The 24,058-nt window shown below is 40.9% G+C and overlaps 1 protein-coding gene across 1 annotated transcript in view; it reads right to left on the bottom strand.

The window, feature by feature from the left end:
• Positions 1–6,623: 6,623 nt before the first annotated feature.
• ZCCHC8 (zinc finger CCHC-type containing 8) overlaps positions 6,624–24,058 on the bottom strand; it is a 67,910-nt gene continuing 50,475 nt past the window's right edge. The window contains exons 10-14 of the mRNA XM_089662027.1: positions 21,160–21,302; positions 20,893–21,014; positions 17,815–17,901; positions 16,747–16,858; positions 6,624–9,400 (exon numbers count right to left, since the gene is read on the bottom strand). Of these exons, the coding sequence (XP_089518153.1) occupies positions 8,607–9,400; positions 16,747–16,858; positions 17,815–17,901; positions 20,893–21,014; positions 21,160–21,302 (1,258 nt within the window). The 3' untranslated portion in view covers positions 6,624–8,606. The remainder of the gene's footprint in view (positions 9,401–16,746; positions 16,859–17,814; positions 17,902–20,892; positions 21,015–21,159; positions 21,303–24,058) is intronic.

Here is a 24,058-nt window from a genome sequence, read left to right as displayed (position 1 = left end):
CAATAAAACGTAAAATAATGTCCTTAAATGCAGGTTTTCATATGTATACTCATAAAAACACTATAATAAAGGTAAAATTCCAGTACATAGAAATGTACCTATTGTGGCATTAAAACAATAAAAGTGACTGGTGGAGTTATAGAGGTAGAAATGAATTGATGTAATGTCCAAAGTCTAGATAACCTAACCCAACACCATAGGTACCATATTTTTCACTCCATAAGACGCACCTAGGTTTTAGAGGCAGAAAACAAGAAAAAAAAAAAATAATAATCTTCTGAACCAATGGACTGCAGACACAGTACAGGGGGTGACCAGACTGTGGCCACAGTACAGGAGATGGACCAGAGACTGCGGCCACAGTACAGGAGAGGACTGCTGACCTTTGGGGAGGGAGGGGGAGTGGGTACTTGAATTTGACAGGTACCCGCTTCCACTTCCGCGAAATTGTCCTCCCTTTAGTGTGGGCACCCAGCTGACAGCCGGGTGCCCAGTGCGCATGCGCGAGAAGCGCTGAACTTTGTGATTGGTCCAGCGTCTTCTGGGACCTGTCATGTGTCCCAGAAGACGCCATACCATTCACAAAGTGCAGCGCTTCTCGCGCATCTACACTGGGCACCCGGCTTTCAAGCCCAGAGCCCACACTAAAGAAGCTGGCGCGGGAAGACTGCGCAGCACTGGACCGAGAAACAGGTAAGGTCCTGCTGCAGAGCTGAGCAGCCGGCCTGGTTTTCTGACACTGTGGCGGTGGAAATACCAGACCGTCCGCTCCATAAGACGCATTGACATTTTCCCCCCTTTTTTTTTGGGGGGGGGGAAATTGGTGAAGAGCATTGAGGTGTATGCTGCCATCCTTTCCAGTTCCTGAATGACATCACTGTCTTAGTACTATGACACACCTTTTTATAGGCCATCAGATGAGACTGAACCAGCTGCTATTATTTTGCACTGACAAGGGGCAGCATTGCTAATTATTGATAGATTTCAGCTGGTGTCTTGGCTTTCCATTCACCTCCCTTTCTCCATGTGTTCAATACTTTTTCCCTCATAGCAATAGCACCTTTAAAATGTATTTACCTAGAAAAATGGGGACATGTTCAATACATATTTTATCCACTTTTTTTTTTGCTTGCTTTTTTCTATTTTCCCTGATGATTTGGCCAGTGTTTTTCAAAAGAACAAGCACTCGAGCAGAATGGATCAGTTACAGGGAAGAGACGAATCGCATTTAACAGCGGCAGGGGTGCTTACAATGATCAGTTTTATTTATGTAAAACCTTTATCCCAAAAGATAAAAAAAAATTATCGGAACTACTTTTAAATTAGTAGCTCAAGTTTGGTTTGTCAGTGTAGTTAAATTTGATAGTACATCTAACACATCCCTCACCTTAGACTTACAATGCTGCTGTTCCAAATTGGCCCCTGTGCTCACTGTTCCAGAATGGGGGCAGTGTGGTACTGGCCAGAACATCAAGTGAAAACAGAAGAAAAGCATAAGAAACCGGATTCAGCCACCACATCTAATGATTGACAAACTAAAATATTATATTTTTGGGTTTAATACTGGTTTAAACATTTGGTTGACTAGTAAATAAAAAAGAATTCAATACTTAAAAGGCTAAGTTTACCTTTTGTTTAAAAAAGAAAAAAAAAAAAAGTTTGCAGGTTAAAAAAAATGTACATTTATTTTTTTACACTGCAACCTGCAATTCACTGTACCTGCAGCCACGTGGTACAAACTATGCAGAGCCATACAAAGCAGTGTGCAGGAGCTGACAGAGGAGAGATCTGTGTTTATACACAGGTCTCACCCCGGTCAGAGATACTCAGCGATCAGCAGGTGCCGGTGAGAAATCACCTGCCAGGACCTGGTGATTGACAGCCAAGGCGGCAAATGACAGCACGGCCCCCTACCCGAAACTGCAAAATCACATATATAGGACGTGATTTTGCACACCCACGCCCCCCCCCCCCCCTGGGCAGTATTTCTGCTATAGGGTGGCGCGGAAGCGGTTAATTTTAGGTATTCAAGGTTTATCGTAATGTCATGGCTACTGCTGCAGCCTGAGCTTGGTGTGGATTTTTGGAGTCTAAGATGAGCTTTCATGTAAAAGTAATCCAGGTGGCTCAACAACCACCCAAGTTTAAGGGTCTCTAAAGTTGCAACCCTCCTCCTCCTGTTCGATGAAGCTCAGATTTTCCTGTTCCTCTGGGAACCATGGTAAGATGCTCAGACTTGATGAAGAGATTATCACTCCCATGACTAAGGAATCTGGAAGCAATGTGTATTACTTCCCTTCTGGGTTCACAGCGCTCATTCCCTGGCTACTGTAGCAAAAGTAGCAACCATTCAAGCACAATCTGTGCTTGATCAGTTGCAGTGGAGGGCAGGGGCGACATTGGGGGTCAGACTCCTACAGTGTCACTCGCCCATGCTATCACATGGGGGGGGGGTGTTATGCATGGTGAATTTTGAGGCTTGACAGTTTTGGTATATACACTATATTGCCAAAAGTATGGAACATCTGAATCCAATGATTTGGGGGGGGGGGGGGGGTTCAAATCACCTCCATGGCTACAGGTGTATAAAATCAAGCACCTAGGCATGCAGACTGCTTCTACAAACATTTGTGAAAGAATAGGCCGCTCTCAGGAGCTAAGTGAATACAAGCTTGGTATAGCCTTCCCAGAAGAGTTGTTGTGGCTACTAAATATTCCACTGTGAGCGGTATTTATAACAAAGTGGAAGCAACTGGGAACAGCAGCAACTCAGCTATGAAAGGGTAGGTCACATAAAATGACAGAGCGGGGTCAGTACATGCTGAAGCGCACAGAAGTCACCAACTGTCTGCAGAGTCCATACCTAAATACCTCCAAAACTTTGTGTGGCCTGCAGATAAGAGCAACAAGGGTGCTTAGAGCTTCATGGAATGGGTTTCCTTGGCGAGGCAGCAGCATCCAAGCCTTACATCACCAAGGGCAATGAAAGCATCGGATGCAGTGCTGTAAGCTCACTAGCACGGGACTCTAGAGCAATGGAGATGTGTTCTCTGAAGTGACGAATCACGCTTCTCTGTCTGGCAATTTGATGGACATGTCTGGGTTTGGCGATTGCCAAGAGAACAGTACTTACCTGACTGCATTGTGCCAAGTGTAAAGTTTGGTAGAGGGGGATTATGGTGTAGGGTTGTTTATCAGGGGTTAGGCTTGGCCCCTTAGTTCCAGTGAAGGGAACTCTTAAGGCGTCAGCATACCAAGACATTTTGGACAATTTCATGCTCCCAACTTCGTGGGAACAGTTTGGCGATGGACCCTTCCTGCTCCAACATGACTGCGCACCAGTGCGCAAAGCAAGGTCCAGAAAGACATGGATGAGCAAATTTGGGGTGGGGGAACTTGAGTGGCCTGCAGAGTCCTGACCTCAACCCGATAGAACACCTTTGGGATGAATTAAAGTGGAGACTGTGAGCCAGGCCGTCTCGTTCGACATCAGTGCCTGACCTCACAAATGTGCTTCTGGAAGAATGGTCACACATTCCCATAGACACCCTCCTAAACCTTGTGGTCAGCCTTCCCAGAAGAGTTGAAGCTGTTATAGCTGCAAAGGGTGGGCCAACTCAATATTGAACCCTACGGACTAACACTGGGATGCCATTAAAGGTCATGTGCGTGTAAGGGCAGGAATCCCAATACTTCTGGGAATATAATGTATATACCGCTATAGCGGCGGAAGGCATTTTAAATTGTGTAGTTGTTCTTTTGCAAGTTTATATTCTCAGTCTGATTTGTCACTATGCTCATGAGAAAAAAGTTTTATAGTACAGGCAATAAGGGACTACGATATTTCTGGTGCTAAATCTTTTACATTAAACTGCAACGTTACCCCTTTTAATATTTAAAGGATGACTGTAAAATGTGCTTTTCCCCCATTGTCCATTATTAACCACTTGTCTACCTGGGCATTTTGTAAATCTGCATTTTTTAAACCCCAGTTATACATTTTCTGAAAGCAGAGACTATGGAGAATAAAATGGTGGCGGTTACTATTTTTTTGTCATCACATATTAGACAGCTGTTTATCAAATGCATATTCTTAGGAAAAATACACGAAAATGATTGTGCAAATAAACCCTATACCCTATTTTTGGTAAAATATAAAAGACAGGGTTGCATCAAGTACATAAACTATATTCTTCAAAATCAATATATAAACCGTATATTCACCATGCAAATGTGATGTGAATATATATAAACCCCTGAAAGTTCACAATAAAATCACTCACCTAAAAAAATAAATTAGTACATAAAATGTGTTAAGCATGCAGCTGCCCTAATAATGAATAATCCAATAATCACCTCATGAAACAATGACAAAAGCAGCGCAAAAAAATAAAAATGATAAAAACACAATAGCAAAGTGAAAATGACAAAATGCAGCACATCAATAAATATAAACAAATATTTAAATCATTTCACATAAGTCCATCAATTGAAAAACGAAAATTGAGATGACGTACAAAGTCCTTATTGATCCACCAAGATCACCATGTGAACAACAGAACGATAATTTGGTTGAATAAAATGCACTCAAATATCACCACGTGCCTCCCCTAATTCAGTGGCACTCACCAGATATTGTGGCCCATCCAAACCTGATAGGCAATAGCACTCGAGGTGAGTGTCAGTGTAGTACAGATCAATCAACAAGTCCTTCATCAATTAGAGACTGAAATGATGGTGGGACATCCTCCAAACTATTACAATCCGTAATCAGGGAAAGATGTGAAAGGAAACTCATAGCGTGAATCCATTAAAAACCATTTATTGAATAGAAAGTATTGCAGAGGTTTTCCCCTGGAGCACGTGGTGATATTTGACTGCATTTTATTCAACCAATTATCATTAAGTTGTTCACGTGGTGATCTTGGTGGATCAATAAGGACTTTGTACTTCATCACAATTTTCATTTTTCAGTTGGAGTTATGTCATATGATTTAAATATTTGTGTATATTTATTGAAGTGTTATATTTTGTGTCATATTTTCACTTTGCCACTTGTGTTTTATAATAATTTTTTTTTTCAGGCTGCTTTTATTTGTCATTGTTACATACACTATATTGCCGAAAATATTGGGATGCCTGCCTTTATACACACATGAATTTTAATGCATCCTAGTCTTAGTCCGTAGGGTTCAATATTGAGTTGGCCCACCCTTTGCAGCTATAACAGCTTCAACTCTTCTGGGAACGCTGCCACAAGGTTTAGGAGCATCTCTATGGGAATGTTTGACCATTCTTCCAGAACCACATTTGTGAGGTCAGGCAATGATGGCAGACAAGAAGGCCTGGCTCACAGTCTCCACTCCAATTCATCCCAAAGGTGTTCTATCTGGTTGAGGTCAGGACTCTGTGCAGGCCAGTCAAGTTCCTCCACCCCAAACTCGCTCATCCATGTCTTTGTGGACCTTGCTTTGTGCACTGGTGTGCAGTCATGTTGGAACAGAAAGGGGCCATCCCCAAACTGTTCCCACAAAGTTGGGAGCATGAAATTGTCCAAAATGTCTTGGTATGCTGACGCATTAAGCGTTCCCTTCACTGGAACTAAGGGGCCAAGCGCAACCCCACACCATAATCCCTTCCTCCACCAATCTTTACACTGGGCACAATGCAGTCAAGCAAGTACCGTTCTCCTGGCAACCATCAAACCCAGACATGTCCATCGGATTGCCAGACAGAGAAGCACAATTCATCACTCCAGAGAACACGTCTCCACTGATGTAAAGTCTAGTGGCGGCGTGCTTAACACCACTGCATCTGACACTTTGCAGTGCACTTGGTTTCCGTGGCTGATCAGCTGCATCCAAGCCTTACATCACCAATTCCATGAAGCTCTGTGCGAACTGTTGTTGTGCTAATCTGAAGGTCACATGAATTTTGGAGGTTTTTAGCTATTGACTCTGCAGACAGTTGGCAACTTCTAAGCACTGAGCTTCAGCTTGCGCTCAACCCACTGTCATTTTACGTGGCCTACCACTTCGTGGCGGAGTTGCTGTTGTTCCCAGTTGCTTCCACTTTGTTATAATACCACTAACAATTGACTGTGGAATATTTAGTAGCAAGGAAATTTCACGGATGAACTTATTGCACAGGTGGCAACCTATCACGGTACTACCCTTGAATTCACTGAGCTCCTGAGAGTGACCCATTCTTTCACAAATGTTTGTAGAAGCAGTCTGCATGCCTAGGTGCTTGATTTTATACACCTGTGGGCATGGAGGTGATTGGAACACCTAAATTCAATGATTTGGAGGGGTGTCCCAATACTTTTGGCAATATAGTGTATATTACTGTTTTAGCACAGATTGCCCTTTACTGTATGTGTTCATGGTTACACAATGTGATACAGGAGCCATCACCACTTTTTTCTCATTTACATTTCCTACTCCCTCTTTGAAGGTCAATGTTCTACTTCCAAAAAGCAAAACAAAATAATAATAAACCCCCCTCCCCACCACCACCATTTGGTTCAATTACATTTAACACTTATGTCCATGGTAGGTTTCCAAAATGCAGTAATAGAAATCATGAAACACAACAAATTGACAAACCATCAGGAAACACAATAATTTTAAGAAGGCTCATTTATTAAACCTCTGTACACTGGGGGAGTACAGTGGGTTAATGAGAGATGGTCTTAGAAAACAGCATTGGCAATAAAACCAAAAAAATTGAAATATTTATAAAAATATATTGAAGAGTGACAGACACTGAATTCAAGATTAATGTTGCCAGTTTCCACTAACACAATAAAAAGATTTCTTAAAAACATTGGATTACATGGCCCAGTTGAATAGCAAGAGAACAAAAATTAAAAAAAAAGAAACCTACACTACCTGAAAAATAACCACTTGTTAAAGACCAATAAGAACAATTCTTATATTTATCAAATACAGTAGAATAATGTTCTCTTAAATATTTTAACTTGCTTAAGCCAATATTCTTTTGGGGCACAAAACTCACAAACTGTACAGAATTTTACATCAAAACCAAAAACACCATCATTAGTTTCAAGTTCCGTAAACACTGCCTAATATAGAATGGACTTATAGTCTATGCATCAAGTCCATAAAGGAGTCTTGGAAAAAAAAATAGCCTGCCCTATTACTCGAATGCCTATAACCTTTTAAGGCTGGAAAGCTTTATACGGCATATTATCGGTCTGACAGTCCCCACATTGGAACAAAGCTATATTTTCCCAAACGTTTCCTCAAGTACCACAGACTCTGCCCTTAAAAAGGGACACAAAGATCTGTGATAGTTATGCTCGCGCACACAGGCTTTTGCCAGCCCCAACTAGCCTTTAGTATACTCAAAATTCAACAGTCTATTCTGTATGAAGCCTTAAATTGACACATGAAGGAACCTCTATTTCTGCTTGAAATCAATGGTGGTGCACCATCAGCCAATAACTGCTGTCAAAGTTGGCCTATGACTGAGTGTAAAAGCAATCCAACAATCCTTTAATAGTAAGTTGTTTAAAGAACCACAACATCACCTGTGACTATATTAAAGGATAAACACTGGCTTCCAGAAAAGGTAAAGGAAGGCAAGCATGCCAAGACTGCAGTTTTCCAAATACTAAGCTCCTATTGGACCAATATTACCTTAAGCAGGAATTTACCGCCTTTTATTGGACGCATAGTGCGCTACAGAATATGCTGTGCGGAACTTTTTTTATGCACTTCTGAAATGGCGTGATTCTTGGTGAAAATGAGTTTAATTGGCTTACCTTTGTTACTCATGTCACTGTGGGAAACCCACATCACAAAATGTATATAGGGTCATCTGTACTGCACTTCTGGACATAAACCATTTCTTTTTCCCAAAAACATAACACATAAGCAATGGTTTACAGAATTTGAAACCAATTTCCATCTGCAGTAATAAAGTAGAAATTGGACTCTTCCACCTGTGTGTGATGTCCAGCTATCTAGTTTTAGCTCTGCAGTCTTAGAGTGCTCCTCTGGTCCTAACAACTGGAACACACCCAATGACAGATGAGCAAATACATATATTTATATAGACAGGATTTCATTCAGGAGTTATAAAACCATTTAGAAGATGTTTCCCCCAAAATCAGGTCTGTTTGAAACCTAAACAGCAAGACAAACTCCAAAAATGTACACCTCAAAACGACAGTCATCTTTTAAAAGAAAAATACTTGGATGTTTTTTCAATATAAAACAGAAATGTAGCTGCTTTGCTGTTTGTACTTTACATAAAATGATGGCCTCCTGCCTTTTTCATAGGAAATGCTGAAAACTGTATTTGCATTATATATCATTTATGCAAACAAAACCTACTGCTCAATGCAAGTGATACTGTGTCTTTATCTTTTCTTGGATGCAAGTCAATACTTCTAACAAAGCCAACTAATGGCGCCCAATAAAGCTCAATGTTAAAAATGCACATGTATTCTTTCATATCAATCACTTTACACAAAGTATTTTCTCAGGCAGTTTGGTTGTGTAGAGAGGGAATTTCAAATATTTCTTAAATATTAAAAAAATTAAAAATATTAATAGTTCTAGTGTACACGGTTGTCGTTACTTTCTTCTTTGCTGGTTTCGGGGGGAATTTTTTAACACATCTCTGAGCCGAAGGTATGTGCCAGTAGCCTCTGACATGTTGTCATACTCAAATGGTGTGATTCCCTCCGCAAACTTACTCCTGTCTGGAATACCAGGTTTAAAAGGAGATGGTGCACATGCTGCCTCTTCTGCAGCATCTCCATCATCTTCTCCTGTCTCCTTAAGTCCTACAGCAGTTCCATTAGGCTTCGCAGCATTTTCTGCCACAGTGGCATCACCGTCTTTTTCATTCAATGATACATTACCTGTGGGAATTAAAGTTGAGTTATCAGGCTCATGTCCAGCTGCTTCAAGGAATGCATCAGGTGGTGTTGACTTTTCTACAATTTTTTGACTAATATTTTTTCCTGTGGCACTTTCTGTTTCAGTCCTACTTGGTGATGAGGCAACAGAATTGCCATTTAATGGTGTATTTACATCTGATTCACTATTTGTGCTCTCCGTGTTTTCAAGAGCAGCCCAAATCAAACGCTGCTGTTCTTCTAACTCTTCCAAAGTCAGGGTGTCTTCATCCATGCCATCAGCCGCCTGTGCCTTAAGATTAGCTCTAGAAGGAAGCAATGGAGAGCCCCTATTAGGAGTAGGAGGTGGTGTTCCTTTTGGAAGTGGAGGAGGAGTTGGTGTTGGTGGGGGTGGTGGGATGAAATTTTTAGGGGTTGAGGGTGGAGTTCCACGAGGCATTGAAGGTGGGGAACAATACGGAGGGAGAGGTGGTTGAAAACTGAAACCCGTGGGCAAATAACCGGAATCTAAAATCAGAAGATAAAAAAAAAAAAAAAAAGCATTTTAACATTACTGTGCAGTATCTGATACCCAGCTTTAGTGGTTACATTACATGGTACATAAACGGTTTTTAACTTTGATCTCTGAACAGCTTAACATTCTTCATTTAATATAATAACCTACATGCAATTCCCGTGTTAGGGCTTGTTTACACCTATGATTGGGAGGCGGTAAAACCCATTGGTTCAGCTGTGTTTTTACCACCCCTCAGCCACTCCCCTCTTGCGTCAGAGGCAGTGGCAGGGGGTGTACACATAGAATTATACCTCTTGCTGTGGCAACCTTAAGTGAATGTGGCTGTACTGCAAATCAGTGCAGACAATGTGCGAGGTTGCAGTGCGGTTGTTTGGTATTTAGGGGGTTAAGGCAGGCAGTGAGGAGGCTATACAATGGCTCCTCACCACCCATCTAATACTCTCTAAAGAGTGATCTTCAGAGAGCAAAGCTAATGTAAAAACAAGGCCTTAAGGCATGTACATAGGTGAGACTATCCACAGAGAAAAAGGATTTAGATCTTCTGTGCCAATATCCTGCTCACATATAGGACCCCTATCTTTACGACACAAATCAGTTCATACTTTAAACTGTGACTGTGCTGGAAACTGTAATTCTGCAAAAGCACACACATAACTTGCCCACAATAGATAATCATGTCTGCAACAAAATTTAAAGGACAACATCTTAAACTAGAAAATCTACAATTTCTGGGGAAATTGTGTAAAGTGTTCTTGCAACCAACCGTAACCAAGTGATTGATGAAATGTAAGCAGTGCACATGGCAAGCCTGATAGACTGAGAAATGCATTTCAGCTTGTATTTTGCAGCTCACAGTTAGCCTCGCTGACTCAGCTGCCTGTGAGTCATGTTTGGTTGCTATAGCAACTCACTCAGTCAGGAAGCTGACAGGGGCTGTTCTAAACACACTGCTCCAACTTGCCAACTTCACTGGCGATTGCCATCTTCAAACACTTGTTTTAAAAGTATAAAATGCCACAGTGAAGAGCTTGATATTGCAAGAATCACAAGAAACAGACCTAAATTTTGATGTATAGTATGTCTCTGAAATATTAAAAATGAAGGCACAGTCGCAGTTTATAAATGTTCCTTAAAATTTCAGGTGGCTGTGAGTGAAGTTTCAATGAAAGTCAATGGGAGGGGTGAGTTGCAAACAAATGGTCATATTGTGAAAACTATCAGGAGTATGGCTTAGCCCTGAACATTTTTAGTGACAGCAGGGTTAGCTGAACGTTTTGATATAAGATTTGTGTAGGTGGGCTTGAAAATGAGGGAGTGATGGCAGTTTACAAATCATGTCCTGATTTTTCCTTCCACACTGTAGCTTTGTCAGTTCTCACTCTAGTTGCGCCATTCATTCCTATGGGACAAATTTCACCACAAAAACGGCGATATTTCGTGAACCATTTGGCGAAACGTTCCACAAAGTAATAGCACACCAATCGGGAACAATCCGCACGTTTCAGTATATTACTTGTCTATGTAGTGTAAAAACTGTGGGAGGAGTTAGGGTGGTAAAATTGGCTATAATAATAAGAATATATATGTGAGATAACAATAAGTGTTCCTGCTATGCAAGAACACTTACTAGGGACCAAGTGTATTAAATTACTGGGCAATTATTATGTATTAACTAAAGTCTATGATGAAACAGTCATAAAAGGTGTTTTAACTAAAAATTGAGTTTTGTGTTTTTTTAGTTGTTTGGGACAATCCAGCCCCAAAATGAATGATTTCCTTTACTTATTGCTGTGAGCTTCGTATAAACTGTATGCAGCCTTATCCGCACACAGTATACAGAGCTGTGACCTGGCAACGGCACAGGGACTTCCATTTCCCAGAACAAAACCAGAGGTGATGTTGCTCAGCCATTCACAGAAAGTTTTAGTTCATCAATGAATACAAGGCTTCCACTGATTGGCTGAGGTAGAGAAGCAGGCAGATATCTCAATGAAACAGAGAAAGCCTATACTTGACTCACAAACTGCCTGAAGAAATGGATCTCATCCTCATCTACAACATACACTCAATGAGCTTAAATTTAGTCTACAGAGGGAGGAGTTAACTTATAAACATGGGGGATGCCCTACAATTTTTAACAAAAACCAAACATAGTTCCTGTGGCTGGACTCCAATGAATCAACGCATTATTCATTGTCCCTAGGAGTTGATGTGGGGAGCTAGGTGGTTGCTCTGCCACTGGGGTAGGAAGTTTTAGGTCATGTCTGCTAAAGGTACACTTGTGTGAACCTCTTAAGTGGAATATTGATGGGTGCTCGAGTGGTACTGTTCACTGTGAGATAATTATGGTTTAACCGCTTAAGGAGTGCCCTATAGCAGATATACTTTCTACAGGGCGGCACCTGTGCACAGGATCACATATATATATATATATATATATATATATATATATATATATATATATATATATATATATATATATATATATACATATATATATACACACACACAAATGATTTTGCATTTCCGGGTACGTGGGGGCGAAGCTACCAGAAAGGATATAAGTGTATTAACCAGTTCGGCTCCAGAGCAATTTTTTTCATTTTTCGCATACATGTAAAAATCTTTATTTTTGGCAATAAATTACTTAAGCCCCCAGAACAACAGAGGTCCTGTAGAATAAAAAAAAATGATAGTTGCAAATTTTTATGTCCCATATTTTGCAAAACTATTTATTAAATGCAAATTCCCAGGAAAAAAAATAAAGAAGTTTACTGCAAAAAAACACCCATTTTTGGTTAAAATATAAAATATGAGGTTGCATCAAGTCTGCGATATTGCCAAAGACTATGGCACCCAAAAATCATCATAGGTGATGCTTTAAAAGCCTTTACAACTCATCAGAGTTAACTAGGAGCTCTTGTGCTAGAATTATTCTTCTCACTCGGACGTTTGTGGTGATATAGTCACATGTGTGGTGTGACCACGGTTTACACAAGTGTGCATGTCCTTGGCTTTCGTTTGCAGTGACTACTGCAGCCATCAGCTTGTGAATACAGGTTCACTCTTTGGACTTGCGTCTAAAGAGATGATTTGGTTAATAAGCTTTGCCTCACCTCACAGTAGTTCTGGTAGGAATTTGTTGAAAATTGGCATAAATTGTGGTCTGAACATGGGCTGTTGATCTTTGACAGTGTTGTCAAGGTGGAGAGTGAAGGTGTATAAAAGAAGTGATTTTTTTGTACAGATTATAAAACCTTCTAATATATATATTTATTTTTTAATGCATTTAGGTGATGTGCATGGCATATATAGGATTAATCTACATACCAAATTGGTACCACTGGCGTAAGGCAGAAACATTAAAGCACTGCATGCTTTCCTATCAGCAGTTTGTGAATTTCATGGCCGTATTCAGCTGATCAATCTATGTAGATCTGTCAATGTGGGGCGAGGTGGTGATCCGCTGTGTTGTGGCTCAGCCCAAGGCATTGTATGTTGTGTTTCAATAAAGGACATGCTGTCTTGTTGTGTGCACACATTATGTGGTATGCACTGCACCCCTTGTCCAGGGTCTTTTTACATCTACAACTAGCACTGTCATCTTTCCTCTAGCGGCTGGAATGCACATCCTTGATATTCTTATGGTTCTGAAAATGGCATCTACCATTTAACCGGAAGGGATGTCAGTGACCAACGCATGGAGCGCACAGCTGCGACACTTCCAGGTTGCGGTTGGCATGTGTTCCATGGCATATCGCCTATTTTGGACACAATAGGTTACCTCAAACTAGAGGCAGCCGGCACGAACTGCAGTGGTGTCTGGCATCATTTTTACATGTGGACCATCTCCGCTTGATTGTGCCCCTATGCTCAGTGGTATTTATTGGCATGTGAATATGCACATTCACTGGCTCCTTTTTTATGGTGTTATTCAACTATTAAGAATTTTTAATATCTGATATGGATTTGCGATGATGATGAATTCTATTCTGTGTTTGGACACATTTTTATATATATTTTTACTTATTGATGTATTTATTTAACCATTTCATTGCATTTGTAAGTCACGCTCCCATAGAAGGTTATCATGTGATCCTTTCAGTCTATATATGCTTGAGTTGTGCAGTATCCAAAACTGGCTCTGAGGAAGAGGGGATCATCCCTCGAAATGCATCAGCCAATTGGCCAGTCTTCTCGCAGTTGAGACTTGTCTTGGGGACCAGGCTGCTTCAAGTACACTGTGGCTTGATTAGCATTTTATCTGATATTGCTTGTGAGTATACATCTACTCTTTATATTATATTAAAATTGTTACTGAGGTAATCAGCTAGGCTAATGTGCCCTCTGTTCCCAGTTTTTTTGTAGTCATACTTCTGAGTTTCCCCCAACCCGTTGCAGGGCAGCAAAGCATAGCATAGCAATCTGAAGTTACTGAATTATTTGCCAATACATGTGTCGGTACACTTCGAGAACAGGAGATTTTTTTTCTTTTTAGGTCTGTTCCAAGCCTGAGAGCTGATCGTGCAGTCCAGATCAGGCTGCAGAAAATAGAAGAGAAAAAAAAAAAAAAAAAAAGGAGGATGTGTCCTGTTTTATTATAGGACGGTTATTATTGTCATTAATATGTTCTGTAGGATGACATGCCTCTATGGTGAAAAAAAAACTGGTCATTTTATTTAGCCCTGGATATTGGAGGTTCCCTAAATGTAGCTGAACTATCTTTGGAAGTCTCCTAAGGACCAACATCTCCCCACAAGGTCTAACGAGTAGGTTCTTGTGTGAACTCACATAATCATGTCGTTACTGCCTTTATTATGGATATATACTTTCATATGTTATTCCATCCTTCTTTAAGTTTTGTTACTGGATAGCTATTGCAAAGTGTTTTTGTCGTTTATAAAGCTCGCTCGTTCTAGCCTGTGGGTCGCCCCTTGCCTATGCTACATTTACTAACCCTGTTATTCCCAGGTGAGTTGTGTTTTTTTGGCGATTGTGCCCCTTGAACAGTGTCTAAATTCCAGATAAGGGCATAGATTTAAATCTAAGCTGACCCTTAGGGAAGCCCTTGCAGGGTGAACGGTGTAGGGGCCCTCCCTGAGGGATTTGGGAGCCCATCCCATTGTCTATTGCCCACCTGTCTGTGCAAAACTAGGACTTCCTGGGGGGGGGGGGGCTGAACCCAGAAAAGAGCGGTCACCCTACTGAAAGGAGTGTCTGCCTAAGCCAGAACCTCCAGTAGCTGACAAGGGTCTCAATACAAGCTGTGTGGGCAGATACAGTGAGTATAGAAAAAAATGACCCTCCTTTGAAATAATCACATTTTGTTGCTTTGGAGCCTGAAATGAAGACATACACAGTTTTTGGTTTTATCCAGCTGTATTTACTCAGTGCAACTTATAATATCAAAGTGAAAGATATAACTCCAACATGTCTGAAAAACATATATAAAAAAATTAAAAAAACAAATCACTGAGATGGACAAAGGATCACTCCATTGTGTCGGTATTTTGTTGAACAACCTTTTACTTTAATTAAAGCCTTTAGTCTGTCGGGATATGTCTCTACTAACTTTGCAATATTTACCCACTATTCTTTGCAGAACTGTTCAAGTGCAGTTAAATTTGATGGTGACTGTTTGTGAACTGCAGTCTTCAAGTCATTCCACAGAATTTCAATAGGGCTCAAGTCTGAGCTCTGACTAGGCCATGCAAGCACATTCACCTTTTTTCTCCTTCAGCCACTCTGTGGTAATTTTTGCCATGTGCTTTGGGTCATTGTCATGTTGGAAGGTAAGCCTTCTTCCCAATGAAGACTTTCTGGCAGAGGGCAGCAGATTTTTCTCAAGAATTTGTCGGTATTTTGCCCCATCCATTTTTTCTTCTATCCTGAAAAGTGATCCAGTCCCTGCTGCAGAGAAACAGCCCCATGCTTTACTGTAGGAATTCTGTTATTTGGATGGTGAGCTGTATTGGATTCCCACCAGAAATATCATTTAGTGTTGAGGCCAAATAATTAATTTTTTGTCTCATCTGACCATAACACCCTTCAAGGTGTGTTTTGGCAAAGATCGGTCGTGACTGCATGTGGCCTCTCTTTTCATGCAATCCTCCCCCATACAAGCCACATTTGTGGAGAATTTGTGATATTGTTGTCACATGCTCACAATCACCACTCTTTGCCATAAATTCCTGCAACTGCTACAGAGTTGCTGTAGGTCTCTTGGTAGCCTCTCTGACCAGTTTCTTCCTCACTCTTTCATCCAGTTTGGAAGGACGTCCTGATCCAGGGAGGATCTCTGTTGTACCAAATACCTTCTACTTCTTAATAGACTTCACTGTGCTTCTAGGCATTGATAAAGCCTTTGAAATATTTTTGTATCCATCTCCTGCCTTGTGCTTGTCCACAACTTTATCCCGGAGATCTTTTGACAGTGCTCTGCCACCCATAGATGATTGTTTGCTTCAGATGCATTACCAGGGGCTGAAATGCTCCAGGAAAGCTTTATTCATACTGAGCTACTCAAAATTATTGAAAGTCAAATGGCTGTGTGCCATCGAGAAGGCGATTAGCTATACCTGATTGAGTTTCCAAGTCATCTTTAGGAGGTAGTAATCCTTTTTCCAACTCAGTAATTCTGTTTTTGATCCCACTCCCCACCCCTTACTCCCGACATTTGATCCCCTTGGATGTTATAAGTTGAGTAAATACAGCTGAATAAAACAAAAATGGTGTGTCTTCATTTCAGGCTGAAAAGCAACAAAATGTAATTTTAAACGGGAGGGGGGATTATTTTCCATACCCACCGAACACCTACAAGTGCAGGGAGGTAGATTACAAGTTACCATGCCAAAAATCTGTGACAAAATGGTACAGAATGCCCCCACAGAAACCAGACCACCCCCTTTTGAGCTCCTCCACCACTACTGTACTACCACAATAAAAAACTGCCCAGAAAAGACCAAAAACACAAAACGCTCGAGGGAGTCCACTGAAGATATGCAACTTTCTTCAAGCCTTAAAAATAGCACTGCCATCCAAGTTGGGTGAAAAACAAATCATAATGACTGACAAAATGCTAAAAACTTTAAAGAATTTGCTGGCAGGCTTCAGCAAACTTTGGCAGTACTTCCAACTTGTTGAAAGCCTTTCTGGAGCTTGTTTAAAATGCAACACACCCATTATTTGCCTTCTAAACAGATGAAAGGCTTCACAAATTTGTCATTTTTGCAGAGAATCATCTCTTCTCCGGTCTAATTTTTGTACATATTCACCTGATTGAGGACTTTCCTCACAGGGTTATAAAGGACTACATAGTTACCATATATTCGCTTACCTGACTCCATCTCCATATCCAAAGGTGACTCTTTGCTTCTGGAGGTCTTCTGTCTTTTACTTTCTGAATCTGAAGCAGACAAAGATCTCTTCTGGCTGGTATTGTGGCTTGGCTGTGAAAACCCAAATTAAGCAAATACATATTACAATGCAGGAAATGTGTATTACTTGCAGCTTAAAAAAGATTAAAAATCAACTTTGACAGGGATTCCTTAGAACGTACACAGTAGAATCTCCAGCCATGTCTCCAGTATATCAGTTCCACAGTGCAATTTCAGTTTCCAGAAAGCATTACTAGGGAACTGGAAAATGTAAAAGGTCCCAAAATTTTTTTTAAAGCTGGAGCGGTCTCTTAGAGAACTTTGCAATTTTTGCCCACTACAAGCAATGTTACAAAAGAGTGTGAAACGCTAAAACCAAAACAAAAAAAATCTTTATATAAAAGGAGGTTTTTGCACAACTGTAACACTAAGGTTTAAAGTAATTACCCACAGTGTGTTAGAAATGTAAAAGGTCTCCAATTTGTTAAAGAAGGGTGTTAAAAAAAAAAAAAAAAAAGACTCAAAAGAGGGAAGAGCAAGTTACCTGCTCTCACTTGCTCGGTCCTTGCCTAGGAGAGGATGACATTGCCTTGTTCTCCCCCACACAGACCTTCAGCCTCCTGGGACATGTGACACATTCCAAGTGGCTGTAGGACCAGTTGCCCTCTACTGCACAATGGCAAGTTATCTATGATTCATCAGAAAGATGGCAGTACCAGGGATGCAGCAGCAGTGAGAAGAATCAGCTACAGGAAGAGACATTGTTGGACACCATGGGCTGGTAAAATTTTATTTATTTTTTTAAGTTACAGTATTTGTAGCAGCTGACTGTTAAAATTTGTAAATACTGAGTGAAGTTCCTCTTAAACAAGGAAAATAGGAAATTACCCCTATAGGAAAAGGCTTGATAATCTTGTATCAATTTAATTACAAAAGTAGTAACTACTTTAAAAAAAAAAAAAAAACTAAACAAATTCTTTGGTACTGGTTGACATGTGTAAATGCCAATATTTAAACAAAGCACTTACTTTTGGAAAGGTATGAGACAGATAGCGGGCAAAAACATCTTTCTGGTGTGATTGCTGCATTGGGATCGAACCAAAACTCCTCCAATCCTAATTTAAAAAAAAAAAAAAAAAAAAAAAAAAAAAACGCATTTATGACAGTGATATAGGTAGATTAAAAAAATTAATAAAAAAGGCCAGAAAACGAAGAATCCAGAAAAAAAAAAACAAACCATCATCATGCACGACTGAACATCTTTCTCTGTTATACTCTTCTTCCATTCTACCTCAGACCCACCCTCCCCTTTCAAATAGCCCTAATTGTATCCCCTTAACCATAGTTTATCCTATCCAATGCCTACATGCTTAATAGTTTAGATGAATAGGTTTTACAATAAAAAGGACCACAAAATACTTGGCATCAGATTAGTTAGACATCCAATTTTCAGTAGCGATTCAGACTCTAGTAAACTTACAGCTGGAAATATGACAGACACTCTTGATTAAATACGAAGTCCTAAGCAGTTGATGCTTATGCCTGCACATTCCCATGACTCCCTAAGATACTATAAAGCCACTTAGGCTGGCCATACATTATACAATTTTCTACCCAATTTCCTTTAGATTTACCTTCAACTGTTTAGTGCAAGGGCCTGCCTAATTGGATACAACTGAAAGTGTTGTTTAGGTTTGTCCTCCTATTATATGGTTTTTGGTAAATCTAAACCAAACACCTCTAGATAATTGTATAATATATGGCCAGCCTTAGGCTAGCCATTCATTATACAATTTTCTTGAGATTTTTGGTTTAGATTTACCAAAAACCATATAATATGAGGTCAAACCTAAACAACACTTTCAATTGTATTCAATGAGGCAGGCCCTTGCACAACATAGTTGAAAATAAATCTAAAGTGAATTGGGCAGAAATTGGACAGAAAAGTGTATAATGTATGGCCAGCCTTAGACTATATTGCCAAAAGTATTTGGACACCCCTCCAAATCATTGGATTCAGGTGTTCCAATCACCTCCATGGCCACAGGTGTATAAAATCAAGCACCTAGGCATGCAGACTGCTTCTACAAACACTTGTGAAAGAATGGATCACTCTCAGGAGCTCAGTGAATTCAAGCGTGGTACTGTGATAGGTTGTCAACTGTGCATTAAGTCCATCCATTAAATGTTCTTGCGACTAAATATTCCACAGTCAACTGTTAGTGGTATTATAACAAAGTGGAAGCAACTGGGAACAACAAATTAGCCACCAAGTGGTAGGCCACGTAGAATGACAGAGCGGGGTCAACGCAAGCTAAAGTGTACAGTGTGCAGAAGTCGCCAACTGTCTGCAGAGTCAAAAGCTAAAGACCTCCAAACTTTGTATGGCCTTCAGATTAGTACAACAGTGTGTAGAGCCTTGTGGAGGTCCATAATTTTGTCTCTGGTGTCTTTTGACAGCTCTTTGATCTTGCCCATTGTAGTAGTTGGCGTCTGACTGACTGTGGGGTGGACAGGTGTCTTTAAAGAGCTCAGACAGGTGCTACTAAGTTAGATTAATGAGTGGAGTAGAGGTGGACTTTTTAAAGGCACAGTAACAGGTCTTTCAAAGCCAGAATTCTTGCTGTTTCTTAGGTGTTCAAATACTTATGTTCAGCAGTGCAAGACAAATAAATTCTTTAAAAATCATACAATGTGATTTCCTGAATTTTTAAAAAAAATTCTGTCTCTCAGAGTGGGAATGCACCTACAATGTGAATTTCAGACCCCTCCATGATTTCTAAGTGGGAGAACTTGCAAAATCGCAGGGTGTTCAAATACTTCTATTCCTCAATGTAGGTGTGAATACCCATGTGATCTGCTTCTAGTGCAGACCCAAAAAAGGGTCCTGCACCTTTTTGGTGCAGTGCGATTAGAGCCATACAAAATGTATGGCTCCAATCGCACCGCACACAAATCGCATGTGATTTGCACAGGAATGCGGTACGGTTCCTGTGCGAATCACATGCGATATACCACACTGCATATATGTGAACCCAGGCTAAATGTCTCCTGGTGCCTGTAAGTGCAAATGTAATCTGAGCCGCGCATGCCCAGCTCAGGTTTACGGCACCTGCTCTGTGCCAAGGTGATGTAACGTCATCACAACCTGTCCATTCAAATGGACAAAAAGGACAGAACCCAAAAGGGCAAAGATAGAAACACTTGGGACCAGCGGGAGTAGTGAAAGGGCAACACTGGAGAGTTCAATTTGACAGGTAAGCCTGTCTAACGTGCCAGAATGTGGTGCATACTAGCACATTATGGCATAAACTTGCAGTGGGGCCACAGAAAGGAAATTTTGGGGGCATAGTTTAATATCATCTTAAAAACAACTCAACTGACTTGTGTACAAGCAAGTCAGGTTTTTCCTGAACAATCAGTGTCGATGACAGGCAACGCTGATTCTTGTATTCTGACCACAGAGAAGGCTCCCTGGTGTAAGAATACAATACCACAACAGGAAAGATTCCTCCATCCACCTCAAAATGTATGAATGGGGGAATCGGCTCTTTAAACGTGGGGGAAAAAAATAATAAATAATTTACGGCCAAGCCTAACATTTTATAAAATTTGCAACTTCATCGTGATCTGCTGACAAGCATCAATCACAAGGCTTAAAACTAAAGCTGGGTACACAGATTGAAATTCAGCAGGGACCAGTAATGTTTTGATCTGTACGCAGCTCTCCCAGCTCAATTGTTAGTCGAACATGACTGTTGGAAGACCTTGCTCAGTCAGCAGCTTGCAGTCACATTGGCTGCAGCACTGATCAGCATACAGTGTCAGAAAACAATGTCCTGGCAGGAGGATTCCTACATCCACATCACGCGTGTGGGTGAAGGAATATTCTTTTTTTTTTTTTAACCCGGCTTAAGGCATGCCAGAAAGTTACAGTAAACATGTCTCATAGGCCAAGTTTGGTGCAGATCACTTTACAGGATGCAAGTCTCATACACACTCACTACTGCAGGCACAATAGGAGGAATGGCTCCCATACTTGTCGAAACCTCGAAAGCACTGATATTTTGCCAACATACGGTGAAATTATGCTTAAAGAAACTCACATCTGCAACTCCGGACAGGGAAGGAGTATTAAAACCAGGAAAGCTGATTAATTTGGATACATCATAAGATAAAGACTTGCTTTGTGCCGCAGGATCTTCTTCAATCTCTCCATCACTTGTATCTACAAAGCAAATGAGGACTATTGAATTTCGAAACTCACGCACATTAAACAAAAGGTGTGTGTGTGTGTGTGTGTATAAACATGTTTCAGGAGCAGTATTACATATTGCTTATCTCATCTAATTTTTTTTTTTAGACAAACGTACCTTTTCCATCATAAAGAGAGAGCCCAGAGTTCTCCAGTGAAGCATCTTTCAGCCATCCTGGAGGGTAGCCAAGTTGGCGCATTCGATATATAAATGGAGGAAGATGCTTATCCGATATTCCAAGTGCCTCTTGAAGCTCTGAGCTGTATGAAAAAAAAAAAAAGAAAAATCCCATTTTTTTGTTAAATTAAAAGTGGTCATATGGATTGGTCACATTAGTATAACAATCATATGTCTTAATGAAAATTAGAGCCACTATCAGGGATGTGCAGATCCTATCGCCCAACACTCAGGACACGTAGTTCCGGGCGCCAGGCAGGTTGTTTTTTCCCTTTCACTTAGCCGGGCGCACTCCGCCACGGTCCGATGTGATGCGAGGGCGCACTCCGCCACGGTCCGATGTGATGCGAGGGCGCACTCCGCCACGGTCCGATGTGATGCGAGGGCGCACTCCGCCACGGTCCGATGTGATGCGAGGGCGCACTCCGCCACGGTCCGATGTGATGCGAGGGCGCACTCCGCCACGGTCCGATGTGATGCGAGGGCGCACTCCGCCACGGTCCGATGTGATGCGAGGGCGCACTCCGCCACGGTCCGATGTGATGCGAGGGCGCACTCCGCCACGGTCCGATGTGATGCGAGGGCGCACTCCGCCACGGTCATACATTACACTGTACATAGACCTGATTAAGATGTTCATTGTCCCAACAGTTGCTGGTATTAATGAAATTCTTCTTTGCGGTTGGCTTAGTAAGGCAGTCCATACATTAGTTATATTTTTCATTCAACAGCAGGTTGAACAAAAAAAATAAAAAATTATCCGACCCTGATGGATACTGGAGCTCGATTTCTCTGCTCATGCATCTGTGTGTGAGGAAAATTTACTCTCTCATCAGATGTGCCTCTGCTGGGCATTAAGAGAGACCGACAATCCCCTTTCCTGATGAGCACCCAATCAGTGCTCGTCACGCTGCAAGGTATCTCCTCTCCCTGCTAGTCCCCGGGTGCAGTGCTTGAGACAGGCAGGGAGGGCAGTAGGATATAAACAGTACAATGTTAAAAATATTAAAAGTTAAGCTCGCTATAAAGCCTTTCATTTTTAAAAGCCCTAGACATTCCTAAAAGCAGCTCTGCCTAATTAAAAAAAACACACAAAAACCAAACACATCACCCCTTTGTATTTTTCATCCTGGCAAAGCCATTTCAAGGTTTAAAAAAAAAGGAGCATACATCCTTGGAAAATCCCTAGTGATAAAACTGTGTTATTCAGTAGTATAACAAAGATCTTATTTAAGTGCTTCCCGACCGCCCTATAGCAGATATACTGCTACAGGGCAGCAGGGGTGCGCAAAATCACGTATACATACACGTGATTTTATATTTCCGGGTAGGGGGCGCGCACAAGCCCTACCTGCGCCACGATTTGCACTCACGGCTGTCAATCACTGGGTCCCAGCCAGTGATTACCCACCAGCGCCCAGTGATTACTGAGGATCTCCGACAGGGATGAGGGCTGCTTTGATTACTAACAGTCCTCCTCCCTGTCGGCTTGGGCACACTGGTTTGGATGCATAGCAGTGTGCTTACAGTGAAGCACCAACACAACGCCCCCCCACTAAAACACTCCCAGCACACAGTTAATCCTTTGCGCGCCCCTCATGTTAACCCCTTCCTGCCCAGTGCCATTAGTACAGTGTCAGTGCTTTTTTTTTTTTTTTCAGCACTCATTACTGCATTGTCAGTGACACTAAGTCAGTTCCCCCCCCAGTGTCAGAATGCCTGCCGCAGTCCCGCTATAAGTCGCTAATTGCCGCCATTACTAGTAAAAATAAATTCCAGTATATATACACACACACCGCCATTTGTAAACGCTATAACTTTCATGTAAACCAATTTACACAAATTGGGATTTTTTTTTTTTGAGCAAAGACATAGCAGAACACATTTTGGCCTAAATTTATAACGAAATTTGATTTAAATGTTTTTTACTTGACATGTTTAATAGCAAAAAGGCAAAAAAAATTCTCAAAATTGGCAAAATTTTTATAGCAAAAAAAAAAAAAAAAAAAAAAAAAAAAAAGCAAACAAAACAAAAAAAAGCTCAATTCATGAGAAAAAAAAAAAAAAAAAAAGACGTAAATTTCATTTGGGTGCCGTGTTGCATGACTGTGCAATTGTCAGTTAAAGTAACGCAGCGCTGTATCATAAAAAATGGCCTGGTCAGGAAGGAGTGTAAATCCTCAGGAGGGCAAGTGGTTAAATACAGTATTGGTTAAAATTATTTTTTTTTTATAATTAGGGCAAGTAGATTGTCATGAGGGACAAGTAGATTTGGACCCCGATTTAGTCCTTGGACAAGTAGTTTTTTAAATAAATTTCACAACCCTGCACTATACCAGATTTCCAGCACAAATCTCACTGACATTTCTACACTCACTGTAACAGCATATCTATTTCTACACCTTTGCCAAAATTACCTATCCACAGAAAACCAATTTTTCAGAGCAGCTGATGTAACAAATTATGTACTGCTATTATCAAAAATAAGCATAAAAAAATAAAAAGTAAAGCTTTAACAAACCAACTTTAACCACTTGCTGTCCATATGTTACATATACACAGTGGAGAACTTCAAGTGGTTTAAAACCAAGCTCACAACTGCAGATGTGAGTTTGGCACCATTTTTTAAAGCTGGCAATCTGCTTTCCAGTAAAAGGGATCTGAGTGGCTGTAGAGCATTTAATATGACTGCTGGAAGGGGAATGTGCAGGGATTGATTGACTATTTGGCCCAAACAATAGTGTATCAGGATTCACGAGGCTGTATCGGAACTCAAGAGGCCTGCAAGAGGATTTTAAAGTGCTGCCCATGGGCAACTTTGAGTATCATAGTTATTTGG

This window comes from Staurois parvus, unplaced genomic scaffold, assembly GCF_062004578.1.
Source record: "Staurois parvus isolate SC_StPar_1 unplaced genomic scaffold, SC_StPar_1.0 ptg001418l, whole genome shotgun sequence".
NCBI classification, from domain to species: Eukaryota; Metazoa; Chordata; class Amphibia; order Anura; family Ranidae; genus Staurois; species Staurois parvus.
Note: the sequence above shows the minus strand (reverse complement) of the source record. Positions and strands in the feature narration are given on the sequence as shown.